Here is a 16,224-nt window from a genome sequence, read left to right as displayed (position 1 = left end):
GCAATCACAAATCAAACTCAATCGTTGGTGAATAAACGCGTTCTAGGAGGGGGGGAGACATCAGGTGAGGACTCAGAACTAAACGACGGCGCAGTTTTGATCTTATATCCGCGAGACAGGACCATCATCCATCAGCTGGTATTAGAATCTCTTTAATGGACCTTCTTGTTGGCAAGGTAAAGAAGAAGAAGAAGGGCTCATTCTGTCTCTTGACTACATACCTACTGAAAAGGCCAAACTGACACTGCAGAATGCCCATCGTCTTGACTGACACCGACCAAGGCGTCACTCAATGCGTCACATTTCCTATGTTTGTTGTATTCTTGTATTTCTTGTGGCCTTTGTGCTTTTTCTGATATTATCGTAAATGCGATATAAAAAAATAGTGTTTTTACATCAATGGGGAAACACAACCCTCGACGACGCATTCACTGACCACCAATCTCCTTGACGACCCTCGCGACAACCTCGTCCAACTTTTCCTCCGCAACCCCGAGCTTGCCCATATCGGCCACCTTCTCAATGTAATCACCGCCCCATCCCTCGCGCATGTGGTTGACGTAAAACCCAACCAGAAACGCGAATTGGTCGCCCTGCTTCGCCTTCTCCTCGCAGTCGGCAACAACGGCCGCGGCATCCAGGACCTCGACCTTCCAATCCTTCTCTTCGGTGCCCGTCGCGCGCAGGATGCTGCCGAGCATGTCCCGCTGGCTGATGTGGAACGACTTGAGATACACCGGCCTGTTGCGGAACGCCTCGAACTCCGGCTCGGGCAGGCTGAGGACGCCCGCGGTGGCCTTGGTGGTGGCCCCGATCGTGGTCGTGACGAACTTGGTCTCGCCGCCGTCGAACAGGCGCGCGGACCGCTTCGCGACGTCGATGCCCCAAAAGCCCTGCCCGAGAGACCAGTCAAACCAAGGGTTGTTGACGACGGCGATCCAGCTCATGCCCAGCTCCTCGACCAAGTCGCGGAACTGCTTCTTGCCCGAGACCATAGGGCTGGCGTCGAGCAGCTTGGACGGCGCCGGGTCGGAGCCGAACTCCGTGGGCAGCACCCACTTAACGCCGGCCTTGGCCGCCGCGCGGATGAGCGGCGCCTGGCCGGTCATGAAGCTGTCGAAGCCGAGCTGGAGCACGACGACATCCTGGCCCCGGAAGGCCGAGACGAGGAAGGAGTCGTCCGAGTAGTCGCCCTTCTTGACGATCACGTCCGAGGGGAACGTGGCGGAGGACCCCGCGCGGGTGAGGACGGTGATGGTGTGGATGCCCTTCTCGCGGAGGGCGTTGAGGGTGAGACCGCCGATGTTGCCGCTGGCGCCGACGATGGCGATCTTGCGTCCTTGTTGTCCAGACATTGTGCTGTTGTCCCGGTTGGTTCTGCTTTTCGTGTCTTAAGTTCGGTAGTGGTACTAGTTGTATGCTTGCAGGTGTGTGTCTGCGGTGATCGTCAAACGAGGAAGTTTGAGTTTTGTTGCTGATGAATGTGCTGGATTGGTTGAAGCTGATATGTCTGCTGTCAGGCTCTTCTCTTAATCCAAAGGCGGTGCTCTGTGTCCTCTTTAATACACATCGCGTGAGTCTCAGGTCGAAGTGGACCTGTAGGGTTTCGCACACGGTTTTCTTCTCAGTGTCAGCAAATGCAGACTGGCAGATGGTGGTGTAGGAAGGCTTCTAGCAGCAAAAGAAGCATTTGGGCCCTGATCTGCATCCGGCGCAAGGAACAACGCTGGTAGGACGATGCGAAATGACAAATGGGGGGCTCGATTTCTAATCGTTCAATGGTCTGTAAAGCATAAAGGATCCGAGACCTGTTCAAATGTGGGTGTCTAGCTGCCGTTGTGGCATTTCGGAGGTAAAAGTAGCCGCTTTGGGAGTCTTAGTTCTGAAGCATCGGACCTTGAGTTGCCCCATTCAGTAATTCATGGCTTTTCCCTCCGATACCTAGCTGACCTCTGAGTAATCATGCTGGCCAAAAGTGACTTCTAATCAGTCTAAACCCCACCTGCTACAGCCACTTGCACTAGGGAATCCTCATCCTCTTCATTGGATGTTTTGTAAAGCAAAGCAAATAGCTGCGCGGGTTCCTTGGGATACGAAAAAGAAACATGGTTGCTTCCTATTCTAGTACCTGAAAGTAAACACTTCTACACTCTATTGTCCCAATTTGCGATCAAACATTGAGAGAGTGGATCACGGAGCGAAAGACAGGAAAACCAGGAATTCCTGTTCATGTCTGTTTGCAAGGGTCTTGGCATTCAACGGCCTTTCCAACGGCGGTTCAAACTTCATGGCACTTCTTCTGCCATTGTCCTTCTCTCCCAATCGTCTTGCCCTCCACATATTGGCCTTTCCCCCTCTTATTTTCTTCTATAAGGCACAGCATAGGGTGGGAGCAACACAGACGGCCTGTTCAACATAAACAGCTGGTAGAAAGGGCCGTGTAGAGGAACGAACGGGCTGCAACGGCCCTCGCGTTACTTTGCAGAAGACGAAAAAACTTTCTCCTCCTCCCCGTCAAAGATGTCGACCTCGGTACTCTCGAACTCTCTGGTAGGTATTTCGTTATGGAAGAGATAGTCCAATTCTTCGTACGTGCGCCCTTTGGTCTCTGGCAATCGGAAGAAGGCCCAGACAAACGTCGCAAACGCCGAGCTGCCCCAGACAAACCCCGTGGTCCCCTTGAGGTTCCACGCATTCGGGTTGATGAAGTACGGCTGGATGGTGCTGGCCAGCAGGCTCATGACGTAGTACGTGAACCGCGCAACGCAGATTGTCTTCTGTCGCAGGCGCGTCGAGCCGACCTCCGCGGGTATCGCCCACCCCAGCTGGCCGACGGAGAGCTGGAAGATGAAGGTCCAGACGAGGGTGAGGCTGGCCTGCACCCAGCCGATCGGCTCGGTGGCGGCGTTCGGCATGCGTCCGACCCTGTCGAGGATACCGATGACGAACAGGATCGTGGCCATGCTGAACATGCCCCAGAGGTAGATGCGACGGCGACCAAAGTACGGCATGAACGCCACCCAGTTGACGACGGTTCCGATCAGGGCCAACGCCGTCCCGCCCACGTTGAGGTCGTAGTTGTCCTGCGGCTTCAGACCCGCTTGCTGGAAGAAGTAGACCGAGTTGTAAGCGAAGCTCGAGCCCGAGAGGACCTGTCCGGCAAAGGCGAGGCACGCGATCTCCGTCCGGCGCCTCTCCACGCCCCGGAAACAGTCCCAGTAGCTGGTTCCCGTCTGATGCCTCTGCTCCATGCGGTCGGTCTCGATGATTTCTTTCAACCGGACCTTGGCGTCCATGTTGTTGACCTTCCGTCTCTGGAGGCGGGACAATGCCTTTTCGGCTTTGTCGAGCTGGCCATTGCGGACGAGATGCCACGGAGACTCCGGGGCGAAGACAAGTAACGGGATGAGGAGCACCGGCCAGGACCACTGCAGGGCGAACGGGATGCGGAAAGACCATTCGTCTCTCCGGGGGAGCAGGCCGGCGAGGACGGCGGCGGACATCAACTGGCCGATGATGAAGCACATGTTGGTCCACGTGGTCAGGTAGACGCGCAGCGCCAGGGGCAGCACCTCGGACGCGTAGGCCGGCGCCGACGAGGCGAAGACACCCCACGGCAGGCCGCAGGCGATCTGGCCGAGCATGAGCATGACCTTGTTGGTGGCGAAGAAGGTGACGAAGATGCAGCCGGAGAGGACGAACAGGGAGCTGATGAGGGCGAACTTCTGGCCGAACCTCTCGACGATGAAGCCGTTGGCGACGACGCCAAAGATGCAGCCGACTGTGCTGCTGTTGCCCAGGATCGCTTGCCATAAAGCAGACAGCTGGTCCCGACCTTCGCTGTCTTGCCCGTCGCCGTATTTCTTGGCGAACTCGGGATGGGCGAAGAAGCTACCTATCAGAATCGTGTCGTAGCCTAAAGGAGGGATGATCAGTATGGGAGTGATTGTATTTCTAGATTGTTTTTTTAGGCGTTGCGAGCGATAAGTAGGTGCCTCCATCCTTTATCAGAAAATGATACACATCTGGCAAATTGTCCATGAGACGTCGAAGAGGAGATGCGAGCAGAAGCCAAGGCGGAAAGCAAAGTAGCGATTGATATCAAGCATGAGAAACAAGCAATGGGCATACCTTCCATAATGACACACAGAGACACCACCAGGCTCCAGAAAACGGCCATGGGATACGCGCGAATGGCCTCTCGAGGCGTGAGGCTCCGTTCAGCATCGATCGCATCCTGGATCTGTGGATCGATGTCGGATAGTCCTCGGACATGACCCGGTCGGCTGGGCCCCGGAGCGGATGAACCACAGTCGTCATCGTCGTCGTCGTCGTCAACGGATTTAAGATTCTCCATCTCGATATCGTCGTCCGACATCAGAGACGCATCGGCCGACAGGAGGGCGAAGGCCTCGTCATCGGCGTCGTGAGGGTCGGGCGCCGCCGAGTGAGAGTCGAAGGACGATCTCGGCGTGCTCCGACCAGAGGCGAGCTGCTGGAAGCGAACGCCATCGTGCGAAGGGGACGCCATCGTTTTCCCTCAAGCCTCCATCACCCGAGATGAGATGGGAATTGAGTGCTTTGTGGAAGCCTGTCGAAGAGCGGAATGCGGTGTGTTCACGAGTTGGTAGGTGGCTTTCTCTTTCTCTCAGGCTGCTGTGCGGAAATGCTTAAAGTGTGTCCCGGATGAGCTGGAAGTGCGAATCGCGTTTCAGAAACACGCCGGTCAGTAAGGCCTGGTGCCAGCTGGTGGCAGATGCAAGCATTGATGTCTTTCCGGTCCGGGCACCACTGCCAGACCCGCCCGGTGGACCGGGCGAGATGGCGGATCCGAAAGAGCACTAAGCCAAGTTAGGTAATCAGTCTCTCATTGGTCAATGGGTCATATCCTTGGTGGCTGATGCAGAATGGCCGCCTAGCATGGGAGAGTGGTGATATGATGAGCATGGACGAAGGTGTGTTGATCGAACGACTTTGGTAAGCATTTTCTGCTCAAGAAACCTATGAGAAGCATGATGCTAATTTGATTGTGAAAGCGATCTGGGATAACCGCACTTTCTACCATTCAGCTACTTATGACTTCTGGGGAAATGGGTGATCGGCATGGATGCAGAGGATCTGGAGTTGGAGAGAGGCCGTACCTTGACCCGAAGAGCAAGTCGAGAAGACAAGATCTTGCAGACCTCAGTGGCTACTAGACTACAGAGTATAGTACTTCTTGGTACAGAAATAATATTCATTGGAAGCGAGTTGAGTCTCAGAATCTGAAAGTTATTAATTTTATTTACGCTTAGTGAGCTCGCGATCTGATCCCTGTCTGCTCTGCTCGATTATCGCGTCAATGGCCGACTTCCTTGCGAAGCTCTTCATCAACAACACCAAGACCTGTACATTCAACAGAAGCACATTTTCAATAGTATGTGGCGAGATACCAACTAGTGAAGAACCTTATTGGACATTGTTCCGGGTTTTATTAATAATCTTGCCGTGGAAACAAATACAGCGAAATTATTACGCAATGACCATCTATCTCACTGAAGTGTTTGGCGGATGACGTCAGCTGCTGAGGTCCCCTTTGAGTCGCTGTATTTGAGTGGATATTCATTCACCACTTCCCGATCCCTCACCCAACAACCACCTACCAACCGCAACCCGCGATCTTGCGAAAATGTTCAAAAAGAAGCCCACGGTGAAGTCGCTCTCACCCCTGCGGTCCTCTGACCGTAGGAAGCTCGCAGATCAGGTCATCAAGGACTACGGCCTTGACTCTAAGCTCGTGGCGACCACGGACGAGCAAACACCTGAGCAAAAGGCGGAAGCGCTCGCCGTGCAGACCAATCTCCGAAAATCTCTGTTCCCCGACAACCTCCAGTCTGCCCGCTTCACCACCACCTACGGCCCCGATCTGAAGCCGACCTCCGGCACCTACTACGTCGGCAGCCACGATGGCGAGGAGCCCCGCGTTCTGTGGTTCCAGATGGAAGGCATCGTCTACCCCACGGTGTACACCCTCTGGGCCAATCCGGATATCCTCCCGCTTCTCCACACCCCGGGCATCGTCGTAAAAAAGCTTCAGGGGGGCGCCGATCTGATGACTCCTGGCTTGTTCGGCGGGCCCCCGTTCCCCGAGAAGGCGAAGAAGGGTGCCGTCGTCGCCATTGCGAGCTTGGAGAACCCGTCGGTGCCCGTGGCTGTGGGAGCATGTGAGATCGACGTCAGCGCACTGCAGAACGTGCGGGGTGCGAAGGGACATGCTGTCAGGAATTTGCACTGGGCTGGCGACGAGATGTGGGGGTTCAGCACCGACAACAAGTCGGGCAGGAAGGCTCCGGAGGAGATTGCGGGATGGTTGAAGGTTCTGGAAGCGCGAGGACTGGTTGAGAGCTTGAGCGGGCTGTCTTTGGATGGTCCGGATGAGGATGGAGGAGTTTCTCTTGAAGATGACGACGCTACCGCCCAAGATGCCGGCCCAGCAGCAGCAGCAACCGAAGACGATATTATTCCCGACTTCACACAACCCGAGATCGATGAGGCATTCCGCAAGTCATTCCTTTTCGGCATCCACCAACACAAGTCGTCAAACTCGCCGCCCAACTACGGTCTCGTCTTCCCACTGTCCCAGTCTTATGTCATGTCGACCCTGATTCAGCCCTTTTTGCCCGCGCACACACCACAGCAGGCACAGCAATTGCAAATCAAGAAGACGTCGTGGAAGAACATCAAGAAATTCATCAAGAGCCTCGACAAAGAGGGGCTACTCAAGAGCAAGGAGAAAGGCCAGGAGACGGTTGTTACGGAAGTCAAGTTCGAGAACCCCGCGATTGTTGATTTCAAACCGTATCGCCTACCCAAGAAGGAGACGACGGCTGGTGGCACATCACTTGGTAGGGGCGAAACTGCTACGGGCAAGGTCGATGTTGGTGACGACGCAGTTGGACAGAAGCTGAAGATTGTCTCATACTTCAAGCCCACCTCCAAGCTGCAACCCATCTTCGACTCCGCTTCCAAGTCGCTGTTCACTCAGTCAGAAGTACGCGATGCGGTGACCGCCTACATCGAAGGCGAGAACTTGGTGTCTGAGACAAACAAGCGCATCGTTAAGCTCGACCCGATACTCGCCAACGGCGTATTCACTGGCTCTGGATCAGCTGACAAGGACGCCCTCGCCAAGGGCACTGTGGCCCGAGATACTCTCATCGAAAGGGTCTTGAGCGGCATGTCCACATCATACGCGATCGTCCGGGATGGGACAGACCCCAGCAGCGTCAAGGCCAGAAGCGGGTCGCCGCCAAAGATTCACATCACCCTCGAGACAAGGAGCGGAAACAAGACTGTCACTAAAGTGTCCGGGCTGGAACCATACCACATCAGTCCGAAGCCGCTGGCTGACGAGTTGAGAAAGGTTTGCGCTGGGTCCACAAGCGTTGAGCCGCTGGCTGGTGCGGCGAAGAAGACTGAGGCGCAGGTCATGGAGATCATGGTACAGGGACCGCAACAGGCTGCGGTGGTCAAGGCCCTGCAGAAGAGAGGTGTTGAGAAGGGGTGGATGGACCTCGTGGATAAGACTAAGGGGAAGAAGCGGTAGAGCCTGGCTAGCGGCGGCATCCTGCCGAAAGAAAGAGATTCTATCGCCATATAACCAGTGTCAATGACATGACAAGCAATCCAAAAAGCCAGAACGCCACATCAAAAGGCATTGAAAACGCCGTGACGGATACGACATCGATTCCGAATAGAGCCCAGAGTCATATGGGCATTCCCAAAACCTCCCACCCGATTTCACGCCCCTTTTTTCCCTGCGAAGCCCAGAAATATTGCACAAAAGCAGTTTAATAGCTGGATGATGGCGACGTTCGCCAAAAAAGAGTAGGATATTCTCTGAATTCAGATCGGAATAGGCCGCAAATATTCCGATCATGCCTACTTTTACGCCATGAAACGCAAGAAAGAATGCGACAGTCACAGGAATTACCAGGGCACAGGCAAGCACGATAACTTGTTCCGTGGACTTGGACTTGGTATAGCAGTCCTTGAAAAGGCTTCTCAGGTTCTCAGCATCGATCATGCCTGTTTCTAATGATTCGTTGCAGTGACTCCTACTGTTGTTACATCACGAAATGTACAAGATAAAATCATCCAGCCGCCCCTCCTTACTCAGCACTGCTATCTTGCTGACTTCCTTCCCATCCAACGACTGCCATTCATTACACATCTTGCTTACTGTGTAGTAAAACTCTGCCTTGATCAAATCGCTCCAGCCAGTGTCGTTCTCTTCCACCGTGAAGTCGGTCGGGGCTTGAATCCCAGTGGACACCCGAGCGTCCTTAATGGCATCCATCGTGCCCTGGTTTGACACGTCCCTGATCTGGACCGATGTCAGCTCCGACAGGGACATGTCGGCCCGAACCCAAACATTTACCATGATGTCACGCAGCTTGAGTCTCGGCGGCGAGTCGTACCACGCATTATAGGCCTCCTCGATAATGATGCGCCCGCGGGCCTTGTCGATGACGAAGCTGTTGAGGCGCTGATTGTTGCGGTAGACTTCCCATGTGTCATCGTATTGTTCAACTGTGTAGTCGTAGTCGTCGAGCTCGTCACACCAGGCGAGGGAGAATAAGCTCAAGAGGATGATGAGACGATGATACAAAGACCGCATATTGGCAACCCACGTAATATGAATGGGAGTTCGGTATTGAGTAGTGAATAGTGAATCTTGTTCTTCTTTGGGGGGGTTGGTGGAAGGGAGGAAATATTATACTGCAACCAGGTTCAAAAAAGAGGCAGGTGACGGCTTTTAAGGTAAGGAGATAGACCTTCGGCGGATAGACCGAATAGGCTGATCGCAATCGTTCTGCCGAAGCTGTCGTAAACAAGACTTTCACACGACACTATCATCGAATTGGTTAGAAAGCTTTAATTCCAGTGGATTCTTTTATTCACCGCAATTTGAAAGTTTCAGTGGAATTTTACAGCCCTGTCGTTGACGCTACGTAGTCCGAGACTTTGAAGGCTGAGATACCTTTGCAGAAACAAGTTACCTATCAATCCTATTGAAGACTTAATAAAGTAAGCTCTATAGTGGACAGTAGTGCCCCGAATATCTTTGAACTGGTTTTGTATAGTAAATTTTTAATTAGCTTAACTTTACTAACTACTATACTAATCATTGCGACATTGTAGCAGAAATTACCGACGCATCGCGGCAAGCCGCGGGATAGCGAAATACTCTTTTAATTTACTTCTAACTTTATTTTAGACGCTTCTCGCCCTCAGCCGCCAATCTACCAGGAATGATATCGCAAACCTCACCCAGCGTCCTCGCCTTCAGCAGCTGCTCCTTGCGGAGCTCTTAGCCCCCGAGGAGCCATCTGTGTTGGCGCGGCTCTTGGGAACCTCTAGGTTTCCGAACTGCGGGTCGTCAGGTCGTCGTAAAACTTAACAGTGTCTTTGCGTCAGGCGCTAAACTCAGGAATACCAGTGATTACACTAAGGTCGGATATATCGGTAATGACGAGCAGTCGAGAGCCTGTTCAGTCTTCCACGTTGTACACATGTCTGATTTATCCCTCGTACCTTTAGTTTTTGTTCATTGATAACGGAATAGCCCTGGAGGCCCGCCAGAGGTTGCAAAAGGCTCTGCTTGAGCAAGATGGCGGATCCGAAAAGGCACTAAGCCAAATCAGGTAAGTGGTCTCTCATTGGTCAATGGGTCATATTCTCGGTGGCTGACGCAGAACGCCTGGCATGGGAGAGTGTGATGTGATGAGCACTGGCGATGGTGTGTTGGTCCGGAGATTAGAACCAGTGTTGTCCGTGACGTAGATAATCTTTCTAACTCCGTGCCATCTTGGAGTTGTAGCTTGGCTTCGTCCAAGTATATAATGGCAGTCTGGTTCTCCGAACCTGGGAGAAAGGGAAGAGGTAGACAACAAATGCACTGATATCAGATTTTAATACAATAAATTACTATCACACTTTCAAAAACAACAATGGATGCCCTTGAGTTTATCAAAGCTCAACTTCGGACTCTTCCGATCGTTCCAACGAGGGAAAACTGCACAGGGGGCACCTACATTGTCACCGGCTCCAACAGCGGCATCGGCCTTGAAGCCGTCAAGCACCTCGTCGCTCTCGGCGCGAGTCGTGTCATCATCGCAGTCAGGTCCGTCCAGAAGGGAGAGGCTGCGAAGCGCGAGATCGAGAAGACAACCGGTATCACAGGAGTCGCCGACGTGTGGCAGCTGGACATGGCCTCCATCGCTTCCATCAGGGCCTTTGCTGAGAGAGCCAAGAGAGACCTGGCAAGGATCGATGCCCTCGTCGAGAACGCGACGGCTGCTCTCGATTCGTGGACAGTCTCCGAGGGAATGGAGACATCCGTCATGGTCAATGTCGTCGGCACCGCTCTGCTCACCTTGCTTCTCATGCCCAAGATGAAGGAAAGCGCCAAGGCCACCCAAACCGCTCCTCACATTGTCGTTGTCACCTCTGGCCTCGCTTTCTCCCACCCGGATGTGCTGAGACTCGTGGACGATGATGTCTTCGACGCGTTAAACGAGGAAGGAAGGTCAGATATTAGAGTCAGGTACGCAGGACCACCGTCCACCGCTCAAATGTGACACGAGCTAACCAGCGAACATTCCTTTAGATATGCTGTATCGAAGCTCGTCCAGATTTTCGCGATACGCCAGTTGGCCTCTCTCGCTCCAGTGTCTCAGACGGGGGTTGTTGTCAACCTCCTCAGCCCTGGACTTTGCAACACGGGCTTAGCCAAACACGCGCGCTTGTTCTTCCGAATTCAGGTTCGCCTCTTGAACTTGGCGCTCGGGAGAACCCCAGAGATGGGTAGTCGTACCATCTTGCATGCGCTTGCGGCCGGCACCGCCAGCCATGGCGAGTACATCTCCGATTGCGAGATCAAGGAGTAGGCATCTATGCCCTTGGTAGTCTTGAACCCCTGCTAATACCGGTACAGCCATTGGGTGCCGGAATGGTCCAAAGACTCTAGCGGTCAGAGGTATCAGAAGCAGATATGGGATCAACTTGTCGCGAGGCTGGAGAAGATTGAGCCGGGTCTGGTTCAAAGAGCTCTTTCAACTTGATGGCCAGGAAAACGGTGAATCAGTTCAAGAAGGCCCATGGTAGTTTCTTCAACCTTGAAATGCTTATCCTTTATACCATTTTATCTCCTCGATATCTTAGGATCTTGTCCCATACCCGTCTGCCTTGTCCATTGTGAATCGAGCCAACCCATGGATATCTCTTCAATTCACAGTGAGTTTCCTCCCAGCCCTTGAGCGTCAATAGTTCAGAGACACGGGCAAGTTCGGGTAGAAGCCAAGGATCGTCGTCCTTCTCAAACACCGAGATAGCTCCCAGCATCAGTAACCACATCAGTGTGGGCAAAAACTGCGAATGTGCCGAGTCGAGATCAAGCACGTGAACAGAGGACTTCAGTCTTCGGGAAATCTTTTCGTAAAGCAAATGTCGCTGACGACCAAACTGAAGCAGAAGACTGGTGTAAAAGCTCATGACTCCCAGAAGGCAGGCTCCTTGGAGGTCCCCAGGACAAGTGTACCCTTGATCTCGGATGCGCAGCAGGCGATAGCCGAGAGATGAAAGAATGGACTGGAATTCATCGGCCGTAAGCTTGGAGTGCAGGCCGCAGTTGCTCAAAAAGACACTGATACCGTCGATTTCCTGCACAAGGTCTCTTATTGTTGGTTCGGCGGTACTGAAGATGTCCGCCAGCGGCCTGTCTGGGTGACATGGATTTCTGCAGATTTCTTGCATGATACGCTGTGGCATGGCGTCGTGGTGGTAGAACGCAGGGCAGTCTGTGTGAAGGGCGTACTGGATGTCGGATCTTGACATAGTTGTCGGATTTAGCTCGATGTTTTCTCTCATTATTCAACGCGAGAGCTCTCACCTGCATATTTTGTGAAACAGCTCCATGTTTTGTTCAAAAGCGTGTAAGCCGCCTCGCAACCGGACCATTCGATCGAGACCAGCCAGGTGAATTTTGTACTTTTTGAGGTCTCCTCTTATCGATTCTTGGCAACTCAACATGGATACCAATGCGATGGTCGCATCCGACAGGGACTCCGGTCCCGAAAGTTTCTGGTTCACAAGAGCAAAGGCCGTTGTCATGTGGGCGATGGCTTGCGGCGATTCGTGGTCCTTGTACTCGAAGAAGTCGAGGCACGTTGCGGTCATCGAGAGAGAGACATGAAAGTCTGGGTGGGACCTTCAGCATTTTGGCTACGCCGGCAGTCCTGGGGCACTCACAGGCTTTATCGTTAAGGAGATAATCGAACCACACTGTCTTCATGGGGTTCTGAACCTGGCAGAACTCTGGAGGAAACAAGGCCTCGCTGAGTATATAGAAGTCTACAACGGGTCAGTCAGGTAAACGTAGGGGGACGACGCTCTTGCTGCTGGGGCACTTCTTACACTGGTGGAACAAGAGTCGTGTGTGAGGCGACATCTCAGTGCCTGGAGAGTATGTAGAGAGATCGTCCCCCACCATTCGACGCAGTGTAGAGATCATGTCCCGAGGCGGCGAGGCGGGCTCATTTCCAGTCGCAATTCTTGTCCTTTTTTGACCCCGAGCAACGTGCTTTTTGCCCGAGTTCTTTCCCTTCATGACGTGGCTACGGATAACCTTGCGGCTTTTCGACCCAACAGAGCCATGGTTGACGAAGTGGAATTCCATTTCAAGCACCGGGGTGGATTTGATTTCTTGCAAGAGCCACACAAGCCGTCAAAAGAGTGAAAATCTTGGAAAAACCATTCATACGGTTTCCATAGTGAAGATATCGAGGACGAAGATGCGACATGAGAATAAGCTGACATCGTCAAAGGAAGGACGAGGGCGGGGTGACGCCACATCATCTCGTCCAGCACCTGGAGTTAGATTGTCTCGGCTGCATTGCTATCCCCCTTCTTATAGGTTCGGAGTCATGTGTTGTTGCGTTATCCGAGGACGAATCACACGCACTTCCTTGGAAATGTAAGCTGAGCATGGGAACATCAAAGCAAGATATATATTCTAGAACAGGCGGATTCGATGCCGTCTGCTTTGGGACAACCGTTGGTCAGCTTGCATATTTTCACCTCCATTTGACTCGACAAGCTTGACACAACTTGTCCAAGCTGGACCGAGGCACGAGACAGGGATCATAGCTCAGCGTGACGGAGAAACCCCCGCACAAACGCCGGCTCATATGACCGAACAGCTCTCCCTTCGAGCCGTTTTGAAGTCCCCAGGTATTTGGGCCCTTTCTATTCCCCCGCAGCCACCAAGCTCACCAGACAAGACGCTAACGAAGCGTTTACCCCAACGGGTGACCATTGCACGTTGGTTGACCTCGGTATTAGTGAGTGGCTATGCTAGTTGGCTGGCACAAGGGGGGAGAGCGGCTTGCTTCGGTGCATGATGCGGACCCTGGAGCTTGATAACACGCACAATGCGGGGAAAGCTCCAACGACTCACGAGCCCAGCTCCTCTCTCGGTCAGGACTTATCTCCTTCATCAACAGCTGCACGCTGTATTCTTGATTATTGTTCATTCCGTGTGCATTGACCCCTCTCCCAAACTTTGTTACTAACTTCCAACGCATCCGGCCGCTGCTCCAACTCTACTTTCATTCATCACGCTTTTCCTCCTCAGTCTGCGCCGGTAACCTAACCACTTCGATTTCTGCTTGACGGCGTGTCAGACTAAGCCACAAAACAGATTGGCGCTCTGAAGTATCTACCCGAGTGTTTATCAATTCATCGTCTCCTCCAATCACGAACGATACTCAAGATGACTACAATCGTTGAGAAGCGAGGTGGCCAGACCATCTATCGGTCTCCGCACACCCTTGACCTTCCCAGCGTCGACCTGCTTACGTTCCTCTTCGGTGAGTGCAACCATCACGCAAAGCCGTGTCTCACCGCAAAAAAATCCGAATGATTTGCAGATATTAACCCGCGAAGACTCACCCAACGAGCGACTTCATGATGACACGGTCCTCCACGCCGACGCAGCGGATCCATCCCGGTCAATCACCAAGTCGCGTCTAGTCAAGACGTTCAAGAGGCTGGCCCACACACTCCGGCACCAGTATGGCATCCAGAAGGGCGACGCTGTCCAGGTCATTTTTACCGGACATTACATGGCTCCCGCCGTCTTCTATGGCATCATGGCCGCTGGAGGCTCTGTCGCCGCATCGACCCCATCCTCGTCACCTCCCGAGGTCGCCCGGCAAGTCAAGCTGACAGAGAGCAAGATGGTAATCTGCAGCCCCGACCTCAAAGCTCTCGCGGCGGCTGGCGGCACAGCTGCCGGCCTACCAGATGACCGCATCCTCTACATCGGAGATAGCCACGAGTTTCAACTGTTCGAGGCCAAGTCCGACAAGCCGGTGTTCATGCCGGAAACGGAACTCGACTGGGAACGCGTCACAGATAAGACGACCCTGGAGAACACCGTTGGGTGCTTCATCTACAGCAGCGGGACGACGGGAATCCCCAAGGCGGTCAAAATCTCCCATGCCAACATGATCGCGCAAACAGTGTCCATCTCCACGCCGACAATGGAGTATTTCAAGTCCCAGACCGCACCGAAGTACATCACCGTTGCCCACTTACCTGCGGCTCACATCTCGGGTCTCCAGGCTTACATCATCAACCAGACCTTCATGGGAGGGGTGGTGTACTGGATGAAGAAATTTAACTTTGTCGACTTCATTGAAAACGTCAAGAAGTACAAGGTCACGGTCTTCTTCAGCGTGCCGCCCATCTACCTCATGATCGCAAAGTCCCCGCTCGTCAAGGACCACTTCGACCACGTCAAGTTCGCGTTGACGGGGGCCGCCGCGCTCGGAAGGGAGACGCAGGCAGATGCGCAGAAAAAGATGGGGAAAGGCAAGGCGGTCCTCGCCCAGACGTGGGGCCTCAGCGAGACGACGGGCGGGTTCACCATCCTGCCCCCGCACATCAAGGACGACACCGGCAGCGTCTCGGCGATCGTGGCGAACTGCGAGGCCCGACTGGTCGACGACGAGGGCAAGGACGTCGAGGTTGGGCAGCCCGGCGAGATGTGGTGTCGTGGGCCGATCATCACCAAGGGGTATTACCACAACGACAAGGCCAACCAGGAGGCGTTTGTCGACGGCTGGTTCTGCACTGGCGACAGGTTATTCTTCAAGGACGGCAAGTTTTACTTTGTTGACCGTAAAAAGGTTTGTTCATCGGTCCCCGGGCGGTCTGCGGCGGGGTTACGTTACGGGGGCTAACGTGGTCTAGGAGCTCATCAAGTACAAGGGCTTCCAAGTGGCACCGGCCGAGCTTGAGTCTCTGCTGGTCACGCACCCCAAGATTCAGGATGCTGCCGTCATTGGAGTAGAGGGCGAAGGGACCGAGCTCCCGAGGTATGCAGACTGCACAGTGCTGCGCCCAGTTGGACCAGGGACTGACGTTGATACAGAGCCTACGTTGTTGCTGACAAGAAGGAGATATCTGCCGAGGACATTCAAAAGTGGGTGGCCGAGCAAGTCGCGAGCTACAAGAAGTTGAGGGGAGGTGTCATTTTCATCGACGCCATCCCCAAGAGCCCGTCCGGCAAGATTCTCCGCAAAGACCTCAGAGCATTGCTCAAACGCGAGGCTGGCGCCAAACTGTAAGTCAGTGCTGGGTTTGGTCGTCTACTGGTGGAACTACACCGTTCTTTGCGACGCTCCCTGGCCAGATCTCCGTGGAAGAAGGCGTTCTCCCAGCCCATACAGAACCAATGGACATTTTTGAGACATACGAATAGGTACCTTCACTGCGAAGGCACACTGTGTAACACTTTTTGCAACGAATCGGAGGGTATCAGGAGTTCACAAGTCTGATCAATGTATTTTAATCTTCGATTCACACCCAAAATAGCTTCAGCATGATGGTATCCCCAAGCCCGACTCCGCTGGCATCGCTGTGATCCACGCACGAGACGTCATTTATGGGTGATAGCTACCTCACTCAAAGCTGGTGAATTTGTTTTTACATCCCCAAAGTGTAAATCTCAGACACAGAAACCCTATTGTTCACGATGCTGATCGATGGTGAATGTCCAAAATCCCGTTGCGAACTCAAACTCAATTCGCGCACCCTTTGACTTGTTCCACATCCATCTCCGAAAGCACCAGCCGTATAAAAAGGCCTTGCATGGCAAAAAACAGACACCATTTCAAC

The 16,224-nt window shown here is 53.4% G+C and overlaps 8 protein-coding genes across 8 annotated transcripts; 3 read left to right on the top strand and 5 right to left on the bottom strand.

Annotated features, from left to right (window-relative positions):
- Nucleotides 1-351: 351 nt before the first annotated feature.
- CDEST_02457 (Putative NmrA-like domain, NAD(P)-binding domain superfamily) lies at nucleotides 352-1,638 on the bottom strand. The gene has a single exon (XM_062918616.1). The coding sequence runs from the start codon at nucleotides 1,353-1,355 to the stop codon at nucleotides 429-431; it is 927 nt and encodes a 308-aa protein (XP_062774667.1). The 5' UTR covers nucleotides 1,356-1,638; the 3' UTR covers nucleotides 352-428.
- Nucleotides 1,639-1,988: 350 nt separating this feature from the next.
- Nucleotides 1,989-4,676, bottom strand: CDEST_02456 (Putative major facilitator, sugar transporter, major facilitator superfamily). Its single transcript, XM_062918615.1, has 2 exons — nucleotides 4,132-4,676; nucleotides 1,989-3,916 (listed from the first exon to the last, which is right to left on the bottom strand). Exons 1-2 carry the CDS (start codon nucleotides 4,529-4,531, stop codon nucleotides 2,475-2,477), a joined length of 1,842 nt encoding a protein of 613 aa, XP_062774666.1. The 5' UTR covers nucleotides 4,532-4,676; the 3' UTR covers nucleotides 1,989-2,474.
- A 946-nt stretch (nucleotides 4,677-5,622) lies between these two features.
- Nucleotides 5,623-7,641, top strand: CDEST_02455 (Putative SUI1 domain, PUA-like superfamily, SUI1 domain superfamily, SWIB/MDM2 domain superfamily). Its single transcript, XM_062918614.1, has one exon. It carries the CDS (start codon nucleotides 5,669-5,671, stop codon nucleotides 7,583-7,585), a length of 1,917 nt encoding a protein of 638 aa, XP_062774665.1. The 5' UTR covers nucleotides 5,623-5,668; the 3' UTR covers nucleotides 7,586-7,641.
- A 138-nt stretch (nucleotides 7,642-7,779) lies between these two features.
- On the bottom strand, nucleotides 7,780-8,065 carry CDEST_02454 (uncharacterized protein; the record flags this gene model as incomplete). The annotated part of the gene is made up of 2 exons (XM_062918613.1): nucleotides 7,780-7,796; nucleotides 7,852-8,065. The coding sequence occupies 2 exons, from the start codon at nucleotides 8,063-8,065 to the stop codon at nucleotides 7,780-7,782; spliced, it is 231 nt and encodes a 76-aa protein (XP_062774664.1).
- A 45-nt stretch (nucleotides 8,066-8,110) lies between these two features.
- CDEST_02453 (uncharacterized protein) lies at nucleotides 8,111-8,659 on the bottom strand (the record flags this gene model as incomplete). The annotated part of the gene is made up of 1 exon (XM_062918612.1): nucleotides 8,111-8,659. The coding sequence occupies one exon, from the start codon at nucleotides 8,657-8,659 to the stop codon at nucleotides 8,111-8,113; it is 549 nt and encodes a 182-aa protein (XP_062774663.1).
- Nucleotides 8,660-9,992: 1,333 nt separating this feature from the next.
- On the top strand, nucleotides 9,993-11,105 carry CDEST_02452 (Putative short-chain dehydrogenase/reductase SDR, NAD(P)-binding domain superfamily; the record flags this gene model as incomplete). The annotated part of the gene is made up of 3 exons (XM_062918611.1): nucleotides 9,993-10,588; nucleotides 10,652-10,927; nucleotides 10,979-11,105. 3 exons carry the CDS (start codon nucleotides 9,993-9,995, stop codon nucleotides 11,103-11,105), a joined length of 999 nt encoding a protein of 332 aa, XP_062774662.1.
- CDEST_02451 (Putative fungal transcription factor) lies at nucleotides 11,021-13,026 on the bottom strand. Its single transcript, XM_062918610.1, has 4 exons — nucleotides 12,457-13,026; nucleotides 12,292-12,393; nucleotides 11,933-12,239; nucleotides 11,021-11,869 (listed from the first exon to the last, which is right to left on the bottom strand). The coding sequence occupies exons 1-4, from the start codon at nucleotides 12,716-12,718 to the stop codon at nucleotides 11,176-11,178; spliced, it is 1,365 nt and encodes a 454-aa protein (XP_062774661.1). The 5' UTR covers nucleotides 12,719-13,026; the 3' UTR covers nucleotides 11,021-11,175.
- A 506-nt stretch (nucleotides 13,027-13,532) lies between these two features.
- CDEST_02450 (Putative AMP-dependent synthetase/ligase domain, AMP-binding enzyme domain-containing protein) lies at nucleotides 13,533-15,914 on the top strand. Its single transcript, XM_062918609.1, has 4 exons — nucleotides 13,533-13,910; nucleotides 13,987-15,233; nucleotides 15,298-15,422; nucleotides 15,479-15,914. Exons 1-4 carry the CDS (start codon nucleotides 13,814-13,816, stop codon nucleotides 15,672-15,674), a joined length of 1,665 nt encoding a protein of 554 aa, XP_062774660.1. The 5' UTR covers nucleotides 13,533-13,813; the 3' UTR covers nucleotides 15,675-15,914.
- Nucleotides 15,915-16,224: the final 310 nt, after the last annotated feature.

The sequence above is a fragment of the Colletotrichum destructivum genome, chromosome 2 (assembly GCF_034447905.1).
Source record: "Colletotrichum destructivum chromosome 2, complete sequence".
NCBI lineage: Eukaryota > Fungi > Ascomycota > Sordariomycetes > Glomerellales > Glomerellaceae > Colletotrichum > Colletotrichum destructivum.
The sequence above is the reverse complement of the archived record's forward strand: the minus strand, read 5'-3'. Positions and strand labels throughout refer to the sequence as shown.